We start from the raw sequence: 13,924 nt of genomic DNA, 5'->3' as shown, positions 1-13,924 counted from the left end.
TGACTTGAGTTGAAATCAACAGTTGGACACTTAACCAACTGAGCCATCCAGGTGCCCACCATATTTTTCCATCTTTTAAGGTTCAGACTATTTCCTGACAATATTTCCATTTCTTTGTCTCTTCTTGGAATCATTTAAAAAGTTTTAAAAGTCTGCTTTGGTATGTATATTTGATGTTCCTGCTAGATTATAATCTATTTGAAGGCAGGACAGTTTGTTACTAACAGCTAGCCTTGGGATGACTCAGTAAGTACTTGTTAAATTGAATGTGGAGAGTAGAAAGTTTTAGAAGCAGGAAGTTGTGGTTAAAAAAAAAAAACTGGTTTAGAGAAGGGATTGGGATAGATCCAGGATTAAGAGAATATTAGGGATTAGGGTAGCCAGGATTTTAGATTTTGTGATTTTGAATATGGAACAGTTTCTAGTGATAACTTTACTGTGTGAGTCTAGAGTATAGTATAGTCATTAGTATTTAGGAACTGTCAGGCTAAGTTATCAGAAAGGTCCTATGCTTGGGTCTGTCATCAAGGAATATAAAACATATGGTTAGTATTCTTATGTCATCATAAAGTATAAAAATTATTGTTGGCCTTCAGCTGGCATTAATGATGGTTTCTACTCTAATTAAAACTAAATACCTTCCTGGTTTATAGACTTTTAGCCTAAATTTCTATTTCAGCCAGGTTCCTGCTCAGAAATAGAACTACTTATACTTTTGTAAAAAAGGAGAGGTTCCTGCTGCTTCCAGTCCTGTAGGCTAATCTTTGAGATCATGGCTCAGACTTTATAATGTCTAAGCCATAGAGGAGAGGGATGTGTGTGTGTACATACACATATATACATATATGCACACACACACACACAGCACTAATGGTGCATTCCAGTCATGGATCTGTGTAACTTCAATAATCATTTTTATGTTCCATTCTTCCAGTTAAGTTGCTAATATTCTGAATTTCAAAGAATACACTTTAGACTTCTCAACTGAAAAACAAGCATTCACCCACAGTTCCTTTTTGTTTCCTCCCTTTGCTTTACTTAATGCATTGCCTCTACCTTGGGAGATGATTTACTCTTTCATCCAAATGCTAAGGATTCCCAGTACCAAGAGCTATTTCAGATTAAACTGTAGGATTAAAGGCGACCATGAAAACCTTCTTTTGGCCTTTTCTTGCTATTTATTTATTTATATTATTTTTAATGTTTATTTTTGCGAGAGAAAACACTAGCAGTGGAAGGGCAGAGAGAGGGGAACAGAGGATCTGAAGCAGGCTCTGTACTGATAGCAGAGAACCCGATGTGGGGCTTGAAGCCACAAACTGTGAGATCATGACCTAAGCTGAAGTTGGATGCTTAACCTACTGAGACACCCAGGCGCCCCTCTTGCTGTTTACATTAGTATCTGGGGTCCTTGATGACTTAGTACTATTGTCTGCTTAGAATTTCCTTTCCCCCTACTCCCTCTGGTAAGTTTCTGTGTGTTATCCTGGCACTGCTTAAAATGTCACTCTACGTTAGGCAGAATTATTTCTTTCTCCTTACTTAACTACTCCTTCTGCCTGGACTCAAATGTTGATTTCACTGCTTACCGCGATAGAACCTTGAGCATGTTAATAATCTCTCCAATTTCTTCATCAGTAAAATTGGGATGATAATAATAAATCCCTTTCAGGATTATGGGTAAGGTTAAAGGGTATACCACTTATGAAGTACCTAGGACAATGCCTAGCACCTGGCAAGCACTTGATAATTAATATTACTCCACACCATTTACTGTATTGACAGTGTCTGTTTCCTTCATCTTTTCAGTGAACGAGGCACTGTTTTAGGTGGTGGAGATTAAAGAAATAAAAAACACGGACTTTGCCCCCAAAGGACCTCAGGTAAACTGAGAAGACAGATAGGTCAGTATTACAAAATTATAGGTAATTTGTATTAAAAAGGTAAATTCAGGGTGCTGTGGGAGCACCTAGGATAAATAATTAACTCAAACCAGAGTTGAAGGTTCCTTGCAGGAGGTGACATCAGCACTCCTCTACCTTCATGATTTTAATAGCCACTTATTAGTACCAGTTCCCAAATTGTTCCCAGATCTAGGCTTCAGCACTTCAGAATTGTCTATCTTACTAGATTGTTCTGTTTGTGTGTCCTTCAGAATTCGTAAATGTACAATGTCCCCAAATTGAACTCCTTATTCTTTAAGTCTTCTAAACACTTCTTAAAACTGACTCCTCCCCTGCATTCATGCTACCAGGCTCTTATTTCATATCTCCATCATCTATGCTTGGACCACTGCCCTAAAATCTGCTCTTCACGTAGCCACTAGAGGGTTTTCTCTAAAATGTAAATTGAACTAACTCCTTTTTTCCAGCTCAAACCCTTTTAGTGATCTCTATCCTCTGTAGATAGAGTCTCCATAATCTAACTGCTGTTTACCTCTCCCATCTGGACTCTGCTGTCTCTTGTTTCACATTCCCACCACACAAAGAGCTTTTTGTCTGCGTCCTCTCTTCCATGCACTCACACACACCCCACTTTGCTATTATAGTCTGTTTCTTTGCACATACTAGAGTAAGCTCCAAGTATCTTATCACCTATCTTTTACTTGGCTTAACACTTTGTTCTGCATTTCTTCTAGGAAATCTTTTTTGAGTTCTGTGCTCCTAATCATCTTTATAGAGTTATGTGTCTTTCCTTTGTACTTGTTCATACTCTGTTCATATCACTGTTTCCGTACTTACCACATATTTTCATTGCCAGTGTGATTCTCTTGCAAGATGTTGAACTCCTTGATGCCAGTAACTGCCTTTTACTCTTTAGTAAAACAAGGCTTTTAAGTCTTTTGTAAACCCATGGGTAGATGGATGATAAATATGTGTTAATTTAGGCAAGCAGGGATGACTAGCATATGCCAGAAAGGACAATCCAGGCGCAAAAGCACAAAGGAGTAAAAGTACTTAGTTAAGGAATTCAGAGGAAACTGAAGCATGAGGTGTGAGGTTGGGAGTGTTAAGAAATGAACCTAGACTGTTAGATAGGGCCCTTGGTGAAAGGTTTTCTTATGCCTTTCTGAGGAATTTAGTTCTTATCCAGAGGGCACTGGAGAACCATTTAGGGATTTTAAACTGAGGAGCGACAGGTTGATTTACAGAAATTCATTAATTCTGAAATCCCTATATTTCTTGCATTTTAACATCTCTGAAATTACAGCACCTGTTTCTTACAATTGATTGTGCCTACAGTTCTCACAAGCAGCACATCCTTATAGGGCATTCGAGATGATGGTGCATGTTACTATTGATGGCATGTCAAATTCAAAGACATACAGCATGTTTCAGAAAGAGGATTCTGATGCAGTGTTGACAGTGCCTTAAGAGAAGGGTAATATAGCAAGTAGGGAGAATAGAGCTAAAACTGAACATAATCCAGAACAGAAATTTGAGGCAGTTGTGGTGAAGTTGCATTCATTTAGTCTTCAGATACTGATCAGGTGCTTTCTGTGTGCCAAGCACAGTATAAATCACAGGGATACATACAAGAAGCACAAAACAAGTAAGGTTTCCAAATAGAGTTACAAATACTTATAAATGGGGATAAGGACTGCAAAGGAAATAAAAGGGGGTAGTAAGAGAGTAAGATGATCATAAAAGCCGTCTTTGACGAAGTGCTGTTCAGCTGAAATTTAAAAGGTGAGGATGAGCCTTCCAGGTGAAGAACATTCCAAGTAGCAGAACAAATGTTAAAGATTAGGTGTAAGAAAGGATAGGAGGAAAAATTGAATTCAAGATTTTGGTCATAAGCCAAAACAAAAGAGAAAAACAAACCCGCCTTGACTGTTATCTCATACCACACAAAAATGAACAAAATGGATCATAGACCTCAGCATAAGAGCTAAATCCATAAAATTTCTGTAAGAAAATACAGGGGGAACCTTTAATGACCTTGGGTTTGGAAAGAATGTCATAAATAGGACACAAACAAGTACAAATAATAAGGGAGAAAGCCATTAATTGAGCATCAAAATTTAAAAATCTTGTTCTTCCAAAGATTTTTGAAAATAAAAAGGCAAGCTACAAAATGGGAAAAAATAGTTTCAACACATATCTCTCAAAAAACTTTTATCTAGAAGACAGCCCCTTTAAAAAATAGGCAAAATATATAAACGTACACATGACTAACAAAGATATATGGATGTCAAGCACATAAAAAGATACTCAGTACTTTTAGACATTAAGGAAATGCAGATGAAAACCACAGTGAGATGCCACTACATGCTCAGCAAGGTGGCTAAAATGAAAAAGACTGGTCGTTCCAAGTATTTGCAAGGATGCAGAACAACTGGAACTTTTATACAGTGCAGGTAGGAATGTAAAATGGTGCAACCACTTTGGAAAACAATTTGGCAGTTTCTTAAAAAGCTAAATATTCAGGTACCATACAACCCAGGTATTTACCTTTAAGAAATGAAAGCATGTATCCCACAAAGACTTGTACACTTATGTTCTTTGTAGCTTTATTTGTAATACAAAAATATGAAAACAACCCACTGTCTACAGGTAAATGAATAAAAGTATTGTGATATATCCATGTAATGGGATAGTATTGGGTTATAAAAAGGAATAATCTGTTGATACACTTAACAGCTCAGATGAAACTTAGCATAATTATGCTGAATTTAAAACATCAGGCAAGAAAGATATACATTGTATTATTCCATTTATATAAAATGCTAGAAAATGTGAACTAACCTGTAGTGATTAGGAAGTAGAGTGGTGGTTGCTTGGAGTCCAAAGTTGAGGGAGGGAGAGGTGGATTATAGGACACAAGGACACTTTTGAGGATGATGGCTATGTTCACTGTGTTGATTGTGGTGATTGTTTCACAGACATATATGTATGTCGAAACTTAGTAAATTGTACACTTTATACATGTACAACTTACTGTATACCAGTTATGTCTCAATTAAAACCAGGGAAAAATAAAACAAAAAGAAGTTGTAGAAGCAGCAAAGGACTTAGTCACCTATTAATTGTTGGCTGTATGGAAATGGAAGAATCAAAGCTAATTTCCTGTTTTCTGGTTTATACCATGAGTGGGTGGTAGTAAAACGTAAGCAGGAAAAGAAGATCCAGCAAACGAGAGTGAGAAAAAATGGTCAGAGAGCTAAGACAAAATTCAGGCAAAGGCAGTGTCCTAGAAACTAAGGACATTGTTCCTGCCTGAATACCGTCCTTGCCTGAATGGTCAGCAGTATTAGTTGGTGAGGGAAAGCTAAGCAAGATAAGGACTGGAAAGCATCCTTTGAATTTAGTGACAAAGAACCGTTGGTGATATTGGCAAGAAAAATTTCTGTGAAGTGGTTAGATGATAGATTGCAGAAGGTTGAGTTGCATTCCTACCAGAAATACACAAGGATTCCAGTTTCTTCACATTCTTTGCAACACTTGCGTTTTTTTGTTTTTGATGTAATAGCTATAGTGTAATCACCTAATGGGTGTGGTTGATCTCCTGATTTCTTTTGTTGTTTTTTTGGTTTCAACAATAATCAAACTTTGATTTGTACTGTTAACTTTTGAAAAATTTTCATAAATGAGCAACATGAAATCACATTTACATACCATTTTATCATCTCCAGAACCCCTTTATTTATTTTTTCACTTTGTTATTTTTTTTAAATTTACATCCAAATTAGTTAGCATATAGTGCAATAGTGATTTCAGGAGTAGATTCCTTAGTGCCCCTTACCCATTTAGCCCATCCCCCCTCCCACAACCCCTCCAGTAACCCTCAATTTGTTCTCCATATTTATGAGTCTCTTCTGTGTTGTCCCCCTCCCTGTTTTTATATTATTTTTGTTTCCCTTCCCTTATGTTCATCTGTTTTGTCTCTTCAAGTCCTCATAGGAGTGAAGTCATATGATTTTTGTCTTTCTCTGACTAATTTCCCTTAGCATAATACCCTCCAGTTCCATCCATGTAGTTGCAAATGGCAAGATTTCATTCTTTTTGATTGCTGAGTAATACTCCATTGTATGTATATACCACATTTTCTTTATCCATTCATCCATTGATGGACATTTGGGCTCTTTCCATACTTTGGCTATTGTTGATAGTGCTGCTATAATCATGGTGCATGTGTCCCTTCAAAACAGCACACCTGTATCCCGTGGATAAATGCCTAGTAGAGCAATTGTTGGGTCATAAGGTAGTTCTATTTTTAGTTTTTGGAGGAACCTCCATACTGTTTTCCAGAATGGCTGCACCAGCTTGCATTCCCATGATCTCCTTTTTGAGGCAAGGTTTGGGACATTGAAAGAGAGCATAGAAAGTAGATTGCAGACTCTGTGTGTGTGTGTGTGTGTGTGTGTGTGTGTGTGTGTGTGTGTGTGTGTTATGTAGTGGTTAATGGGGATTTTTTAGTGTGTAACAAAAAACAAAAAATTATACACTAAACCTTGCATTGCGAGTAAGTTGTTCTACGAGTGATGCGCAAGATGAGTAAACCTTTCTTTCTTTCTTTCTTTTTTTTATTAAAAAAAAAATTTGTTGTAACGTTGATTTACCTTTGAGAGAGACAGAGACAGGATGTGAGTGGGTTAGGGGCAGAGAGAGAGGGAGACACAGAATCCGAAGCAGGCTCCAGGCTCCGAGCTGTCAGCACAGAGCCCAACGCGGGGCTCCAAACTCACGAGCTGTGAGATCATGACCTGAGCCGAAGTCGGACACTCAACTGACTGAGCCACCCAGGCGCCCCAGATGAGTAAACATTTCTAATAAATTTTACCTTGAAAAATGAGTCACGTCCTGCAGTACAGGTAGTACGTGACACCGAATACCACATGATCACAACTGAGCCAATGGCACACACGCTCACGCGCGCTCTCTCTCTCTCTCTCTCTCTCTCTCTCTGTGGGGTTGTGGGTGATTGTGTCCCATGCCTGGTCTCAGGCTGTGGTGTTTCTCAGAAATCAGTGATTTTTCAGAACATTGGAAGGTGCCCACAACTGGCACTAGTGTAGTTTTTGTCCCTTCAACGTGCCTATAGACAATCCTTTGCTTTTCCATACAAGAGTGAGCTTAGGAAGGCTTTGCTTCATTCTGGGTCAGGCTGCCTGCAGATATAGACCCTTTTCCTCTCCTGCCTTATTGCCAGTTACATTAAACACAATGTATGACAAGAGTTTTGTTAATACTGTAGTCAGCATCTGTACGAGCATATACAATGGCCCCCATGTAGAAAAAGGTTCTGTTGAGCCAAGAGATAGCACTGGTTACATTGGTGAGAGTGAAAGTCATCCTACACAATAACACTTCTCTCTCTTGTCTCCCTCACACCAGCCATGAAGATTTTCAAAGGTAAGTGCAGGTTAATTTGTTTATTCTTCTTCATATTTTGTAGTTATTATTTTGTATTATATTACTGTGTTATCATTTTTAAATGAATATTTTGGGGTTGTGGAACAAATCATCTCAGTTTCCATTATTTCTTTGGGGAAATTTGCTTTGATATACAAGTGCTTTGGATTACAAGCACGTTTCCAGAATGAATTATGCTCACAAACCAAGGTTTTACTGCATTTCAAAACCAGCTGTTGATATAGCAAAAGCAGTGCTCAGAGGAAAATTTGTAGTTGTAAATGCCTGTGTTAAAAAAGATTTCAATTTGGGGCACCTGGGTGGCTCAGTCAGTTAAGTGTTCAACTTCGGCTCAGGTCTGATCTCACCATTCGTGAGTTCAAGCCCCACGTCGGGCTCTGTGCTGACAGCTCAGAGCCTGGAGCCCGCTTTGGATTCTGTGTCTCCCTCTCCCTTTGCCCCTCCTCTGTTCACACTCTGTGTCTTTCTCTCTCAAAAATAAATAAAACATTAAAAAAAAAAGATTTCAATTTAGTAACCTAATTTTAAGGAAACAGAAAAATACCAAACCCAACACTAGCAAAGGGAAAGAAATAATAAAGGTTAAAGATAAATGAAATAGAGAACAGAAAAAGAACGAACCAATGCAACCAAAAGTTGGTGTTTTAAAAGATCAACAAACTTGGCAAGATTTTAGGCAGACTGAAAAAAAAAAGGGAAGCTTTAAATTGCTAAATTTGGGGTACTTGGGTGACTCAGTTGGTTCAGTGTCTGACTTTAGCTCATGTCATGATCTCACAGTCCGATTCGTGGTTCGAGCCCCGCATCAGGCTCTGTGCTGACAGCTCAAAGCCTGGAGCCTGCTTCAGATTTTGTGTCTCCCTCCCTCTCTCTGCCTCTCCCCGAGTCTGTCTGTCTGTCTGTCTGTCTGTCTCTCTCTCTCTCTCTCTTTCTTTCTCTTTCTTTCTCTCAAAAATAAATAAACATTAAAAAAAAAAATTGCTGGGGCGCCTGGGTGGCGCAGTCGGTTAAGCGTCCGACTTCAGCCAGGTCACGATCTTGCAGTCCGTGAGTTCGAGCCCCGCGTCAGGCTCTGGGCTGATGGCTCAGAGCCTGGAGCCTGTTTCCGATTCTGTGTCTCCCTCTCTCTCTGCCCCTCCCCCGTTCATGCTCTGTCTCTCTCTGTCCCAAAAATAAATAAATGTTGAAAAAAAAATTAAAAAAATTTAAAAAAAAATTAAAAGAAAAATTTGCTGAAATCAGAGGGACACCTGGGTGCTTCCACCAGTTAAGCATTCCACTCTTGATTTCAGCTCCGGTCCATGATTTCACAGGTTTTTTGAGATCAAGCCCCATGTCAGGCTCTGTGCTGAGTATAGAGCCTGCTTAGGATTCTCTCTTTCCCTTTCTCTGACCCTCCCCCACCCAAAAAATTGCTAAAATCAGAAATGAAAGTGGGAACCTTTCAGAAATAAAAGGATTGTAAGAGTGCATTATGAACAATTTACATAATATTGTTCTGTTGAAAAATGGGCAAAGGACTTGAATAGATATTTCTCTAAAGAAACACAAATGGCCAACAAGCTGAAGATATTCTCATCATTAGAGAAATGTAAATCAAAACCACAGTGAAATAGCACTTAATATTAACTGAGATGGCTATAATTTAAAAAAAAAAAACTGAAAATAAGCGTTAGCAAGGATGTGGTGAAATAATTCATTGAAATAATACATTGATGGTGGGATTGTAAAATTGTGCATCGGCTGTCTTACTAGTTCCTCATTAAGTTAAAATAACCATATGACCCAGCAGTTCTGCTCCTAAGTTATATACCCCAAAGAATTGAAAATAGATGTTCAAATGAAAACTTGTATAAAAAGGTTTATGGCAATACAATTCACATTAGCCTAAAGATTGAAACTACCCAATTATCCATCAACAGATGAATGGATAAACAAGACGTGGTATATTCATACGATGGAGTATTACTCATCCATAAAAAATAATAAAGTACTCATACATGCTGCCACATGGATGAACCTTGAACACACTGTGCTAAGTAAAATAAGCCAGACACAAAAGAGCACATGTTGTATGGTTCCATGTATATGAAATATTCAGAAGAGGCAGATACAAAGAGATGATGCAAATTAACCTTTGACATGGGCTGAGGGGAGGAAGAAAGGAATGGGAAGTGAATGCTCAGTGAGTACAGGGTTTCTGTTTGGGGTGATCAAAATGTTCTGGAATTGAATATGATTGCACAGTGTAGTAAATATGCTAAATGCCACTGAATTGTACTTTTTTTTAAATGCTTAAAATGGTAAATTTTGTTATATTTTGTCACACTCAAAAAAATAACGGTCAAATCAACAAGAAGTCACCAGTTTGGCAGACTAGTGGTAGATTTGATGACCAGTGATATTAGCATAATTTGGGGGTTACTGTACATTATTATATTTGAAACTTTTTCTAGGAAATAGGTCTCCTGTTTACCCATACTCATCACATATTACACTTGATCGTAGCCAAAAGGCCGAGAAGCGATCATACTCATCACATATTTATTCCAATCCTCCTACAATATAAATTAAGAAAGCAGAGGTTGCTTTATACATTTATGCTTTATTTAGATGGAATAACATTGTAAGACTTAACATTTATGGTTCTAGAATTTCTGAATAATTTGATTTCAGTAGAACCTGAGTGATTTCTGAAAATCAATGATGTGGAGATTTGTGGTTTACCTGAAGCACAACTTTGAATCATGTTTTTTAAAGCTGCTGTGTGTGTGGGGTGCAAACTATTTAGCTAGAGAATAAGTCTAGCTACATTGTAGCAATTTAGCATGGCCTTTTTATAGATCCATTTGATGAGATTAAGTTTTGAGACAAAAATACTGTATTCTGCTTACCAGAGGAAGCAGTCTGCTTACTTAGTTCTAAACACATTTTAATGGACTTAATTTTTAAGTTCCCAGTTTTTGAGAAATATTTTGAAGTTTAATGTAAATTTTTTCTTAACCACTTTTAGGCCAGCCAGGCCTTCGAGAAGCTATTTCTATGTCCTGTATAACCAACGGGAGTGGTGCAAACAGAAAGCCAAGCCACACCAGCTCTGTCGCAATTGCAAGGAAAGAAACTCTTTCATCTGCTGCTAAAAGGTATCCATTTGTAAGGGAAAGAAAAGCTACCATTGCAAAATTGTCTGAATGTGATAATTCTACTTTTGAAAAAAAAATGAAATAGGACTGTATGGAATTAAAGTGAGCATGTCCTTTGAATTCTTTAACTCTGAATGTAGACACCCACCCAGCCCACCCAGTTAGTTTATATTCACGTAACCTATCGAGTTGTGTGAGGTAACTTTTGGTTCCTACTAAAGAAAGTGTTTTCATTTCCTGGTTTGGTTTGTTTCTTTTTATTTTTTTTTAATTTATTTATTTTGAGAAAGAGTGTGCAAGCATGCACGCACATGCACACGCACACACACACACACACACACACACACACACACACACATGCTAGTGGGAGGGCGGCGGGAGGGGCAGAGAGAGAATCACAAACAGGCTCCCTGGAACTCAGGAACCATGAGATTGTGACCTGAGCTGAAATCAAGAATCAGATGCTTAACCAGCTGAGCCATCCAGGCGCCTGTGGTTTTGTTTCTTTTTAACAAGCATTTGTTGATGAGATAAGCATCACTATATTTAATTATATAAGCACATTTTCTGTGCTTATATAAGGAATACATTTGATACAGCAGTTTTTATTTTTTTATTTTTATTTTTTTTTAATTTTTTTTTTTAATGTTTATTTATTTTTGAGACAGAGAGAGAGCATGAACAGGGCAGGGTCAGAGAGAGAGGGAGACACAGAATCTGAAACAGGCTCCGGACTCCGAGCTCCGAGCTGTCAGCACAGAGCCCGATGCGGGGCTCAAACCCACGGACTGCGAGATCATGACCTGGGCTGAAGTCGGATGCTCAACCGACTGAGGCGCCCCTATACAGCAGTTTTTAAAGGAGAAATAGAATCTTCCGTATATATACATTTGTGGGAGGTTGAACACTATTATAACTTTTATTCTTTAACCATGCTATAAAAAAAAAGGCATAATACTTTGTATTATGTACAAATAGTATATATACTATATAGTACTATGTTGTGTGTGTGTGTGTGTGTGTCTGTGTTAGGGGATGGTAGGTAGAAGGGCAGTGGAAATATTGCAAAAAAGTTTCAGTGAACTACAGATTTACATTCTATATGTTCTTTTCATCAATGAATTAATCTGTTGTTTCAATAAAATTGCTTACAGAATTTTTGCACTTTTGTGTAATTCCTAGCAGATTATCCCACATAGAGTTTGGAGAGACCATAAGAGATCAACTACATAATCTTACAACTGTTCTCTTCAAGGAATAACTAAGGAAGAACCTTAAGTAATGGAATAATATTTAAAATGTACTGATAGATAATGGTTGCCTTAATGAACTAATGCCAGTGACAAGTTACTCATCAGTGTGGATTTATAGATGCTAACCAAACATTTGGCTACAGGAATAGTAAAGAAATAACAAGATCTTTAGGTTATTTATTTACTTATTTATTAAATATTTTTTATTTTTAAGTAATCTCCGTACCCAATGTGGGGTTTGAAACTCAATCAAGAGTTGCATGCTGCACTGACTGAGCCAGCCAGGGGCCCTGATCTTTTAGGCCTTTTAAAAGCCCCTTGTAGAATTCAGTCTTTGAAGTCATTGTCATTTTGGAATCCAGACTTTCTCCTCCAGACATGCCAAAATGTATTATCTATGCTTCCCTTTTAATAGAAAAGGACAAGTTATAAATGCATAGTGGAAATTTTAATGTTTTTAATAAACTTCCTTGTTTTTAGTAGTGGTTTGGATTCAGCCCGTTTTCTTATGTAACTGGTCCTGCACAGTGATCAGTACTATGCACAATAGTAACTCGGTAATCTTAAGACTAGCCGAGTTTGTCACTTTATGGTGCAGAGGCTCTGTATTTTGCTTTTAAATACTCAGGAGGAAAATCTCTTTTAGGTTGTATTGGACCCACATAAGACTAGTGTCCTGTACATTCAGGATTTGAATGTTTGAAGACCAACAAGAAAGAATTTCTAAATCAGTTTTAAATTTCAAAGTTACTCTGATATTTTTTATGTAGAACTGTATTTCTCAGCCCAAACTTTTAAAAACTGAACATGAAGTAGAAAGTTGGGGGCCAGTCTGCGGTCAGAAGGTATCAAAACCAAATCAAATTAAATGTCATTTTAAAATTGTATTTTAACATTTTTAACTATTACTCTGTAATAAATTGTATATATTATATATATTTGTTTAATATATTCTTAAACGTACCTCCTTGTGGATTTATGCACCTTATAGTCAAATTCTAAACTGTCTTTTGATTAAGAACTGTAGGTAGTTGATGATTTTCTACCTTTTTAACCATGGAATTCAGATCTTGATTCCATCTGGTTTGTAATATTGTCAAAAATGTGCAATATAAGGACTCTTATCCAGTGATTAGAAATGGAGTGTGCTTCATTAATCAAGAGTCAAAGTGCAGAAACACAAGAATTTATACATAAATATCTTAAGTATTTTAACTGTAAATATATTGACATATATTTGTCAATTTTTTTATGAAAGGCCGAGCCTCCCACCCTCTTTCTAATTGCGTGTCTGATTAGATTCCTTGTTGACTATCTTGCATAAAATACACCCATAAATTATTTTTTGTAATTGTTAGTTTCAATTTTAAGACAGAGTAAGAAATTTAAAACTCTTGCAAAACAACCTTTTTTTTTTTTTTAACATTTATTTATTTTTGAGACAGAGAGAGACAGAGCATGAATGGGGGAGGGGCAGAGAGAGAGGGAGACACAGAATCGGAAACAGGCTCCAGGCTCTGAGCCATCAGCCCAGAGCCTGACACGGGGCTCGAACTCACAGACCTCGAGATCGTGACCTGGCTGAAGTCGGACGCTTAACCGACTGCGCCACCCAGGCGCCCCCTTTTTTTTTTTTTTTTTTTTTAATGTTAAATTTTTTGAGAGAGAGCCACCGTGCGAGCGGGGAAGGGGCAGAGAGAGAGGGAGACACAGAATCCAAACAAAGGAGGCTCCAGGCTCCGAGCTGTCAGCACAGAGCCTGACACGGGGATCTAACCTATGAACCATGAGATCATGACCTGAGCCGAAGTTGTACACTTAACAGCTTAACCGACTGAGCCACCCAGGTGCTCCCCCCACCTTATGACTTTTTCCTCAACCTTTTTTTAATTTTCTCACCTACATAAAATTTAATAGCAGTTTCTTTTACTAACTGATTTCTATGGAGTCTTTCCAGAGCATTCAACTTTGTTTTTGTGGAAATTACAGTTTTCTTTTCTATGTATATTTTGTCAGTTTTCTTTGTATTTAATTAATTTACATAATTAAAATAACAAGTTCAACTGGCATAACCAGGCTCTGGACTCGTGGGGGGATCAACTGGTAAATTCAAAACTCAACTAAGCAGGAGGAGAAATACACAGAAGAAATG

General features: G+C 37.6%; 1 protein-coding gene across 10 annotated transcripts in view; it reads left to right on the top strand.

Moving 5' to 3' along the window:
- Positions 1-13,924, top strand: part of EML4 (EMAP like 4) — a 161,772-nt gene that overhangs the window by 76,651 nt on the left and 71,197 nt on the right. For 4 of the 10 annotated variants that reach the window (XM_019827636.3, XM_019827638.3, XM_019827633.3 and 1 more), the window contains exons 3-4: positions 7,338-7,355; positions 10,390-10,519. In XM_019827636.3, the coding sequence (XP_019683195.3) occupies positions 7,338-7,355; positions 10,390-10,519 (148 nt within the window). Of the gene's footprint in view, positions 1-1,809; positions 1,884-7,337; positions 7,356-10,389; positions 10,520-13,924 lie in introns of all 10 variants that reach the window. The other 6 variants (XM_019827639.3, XM_019827640.3, XM_019827634.3 and 3 more) reach the window with 3 other exon arrangements.

This window comes from Felis catus, chromosome A3 (genome assembly GCF_018350175.1).
Source record: "Felis catus isolate Fca126 chromosome A3, F.catus_Fca126_mat1.0, whole genome shotgun sequence".
Lineage (NCBI taxonomy): Eukaryota > Metazoa > Chordata > Mammalia > Carnivora > Felidae > Felis > Felis catus.
This window is presented reverse-complemented; position numbering and strand designations above follow the sequence as displayed.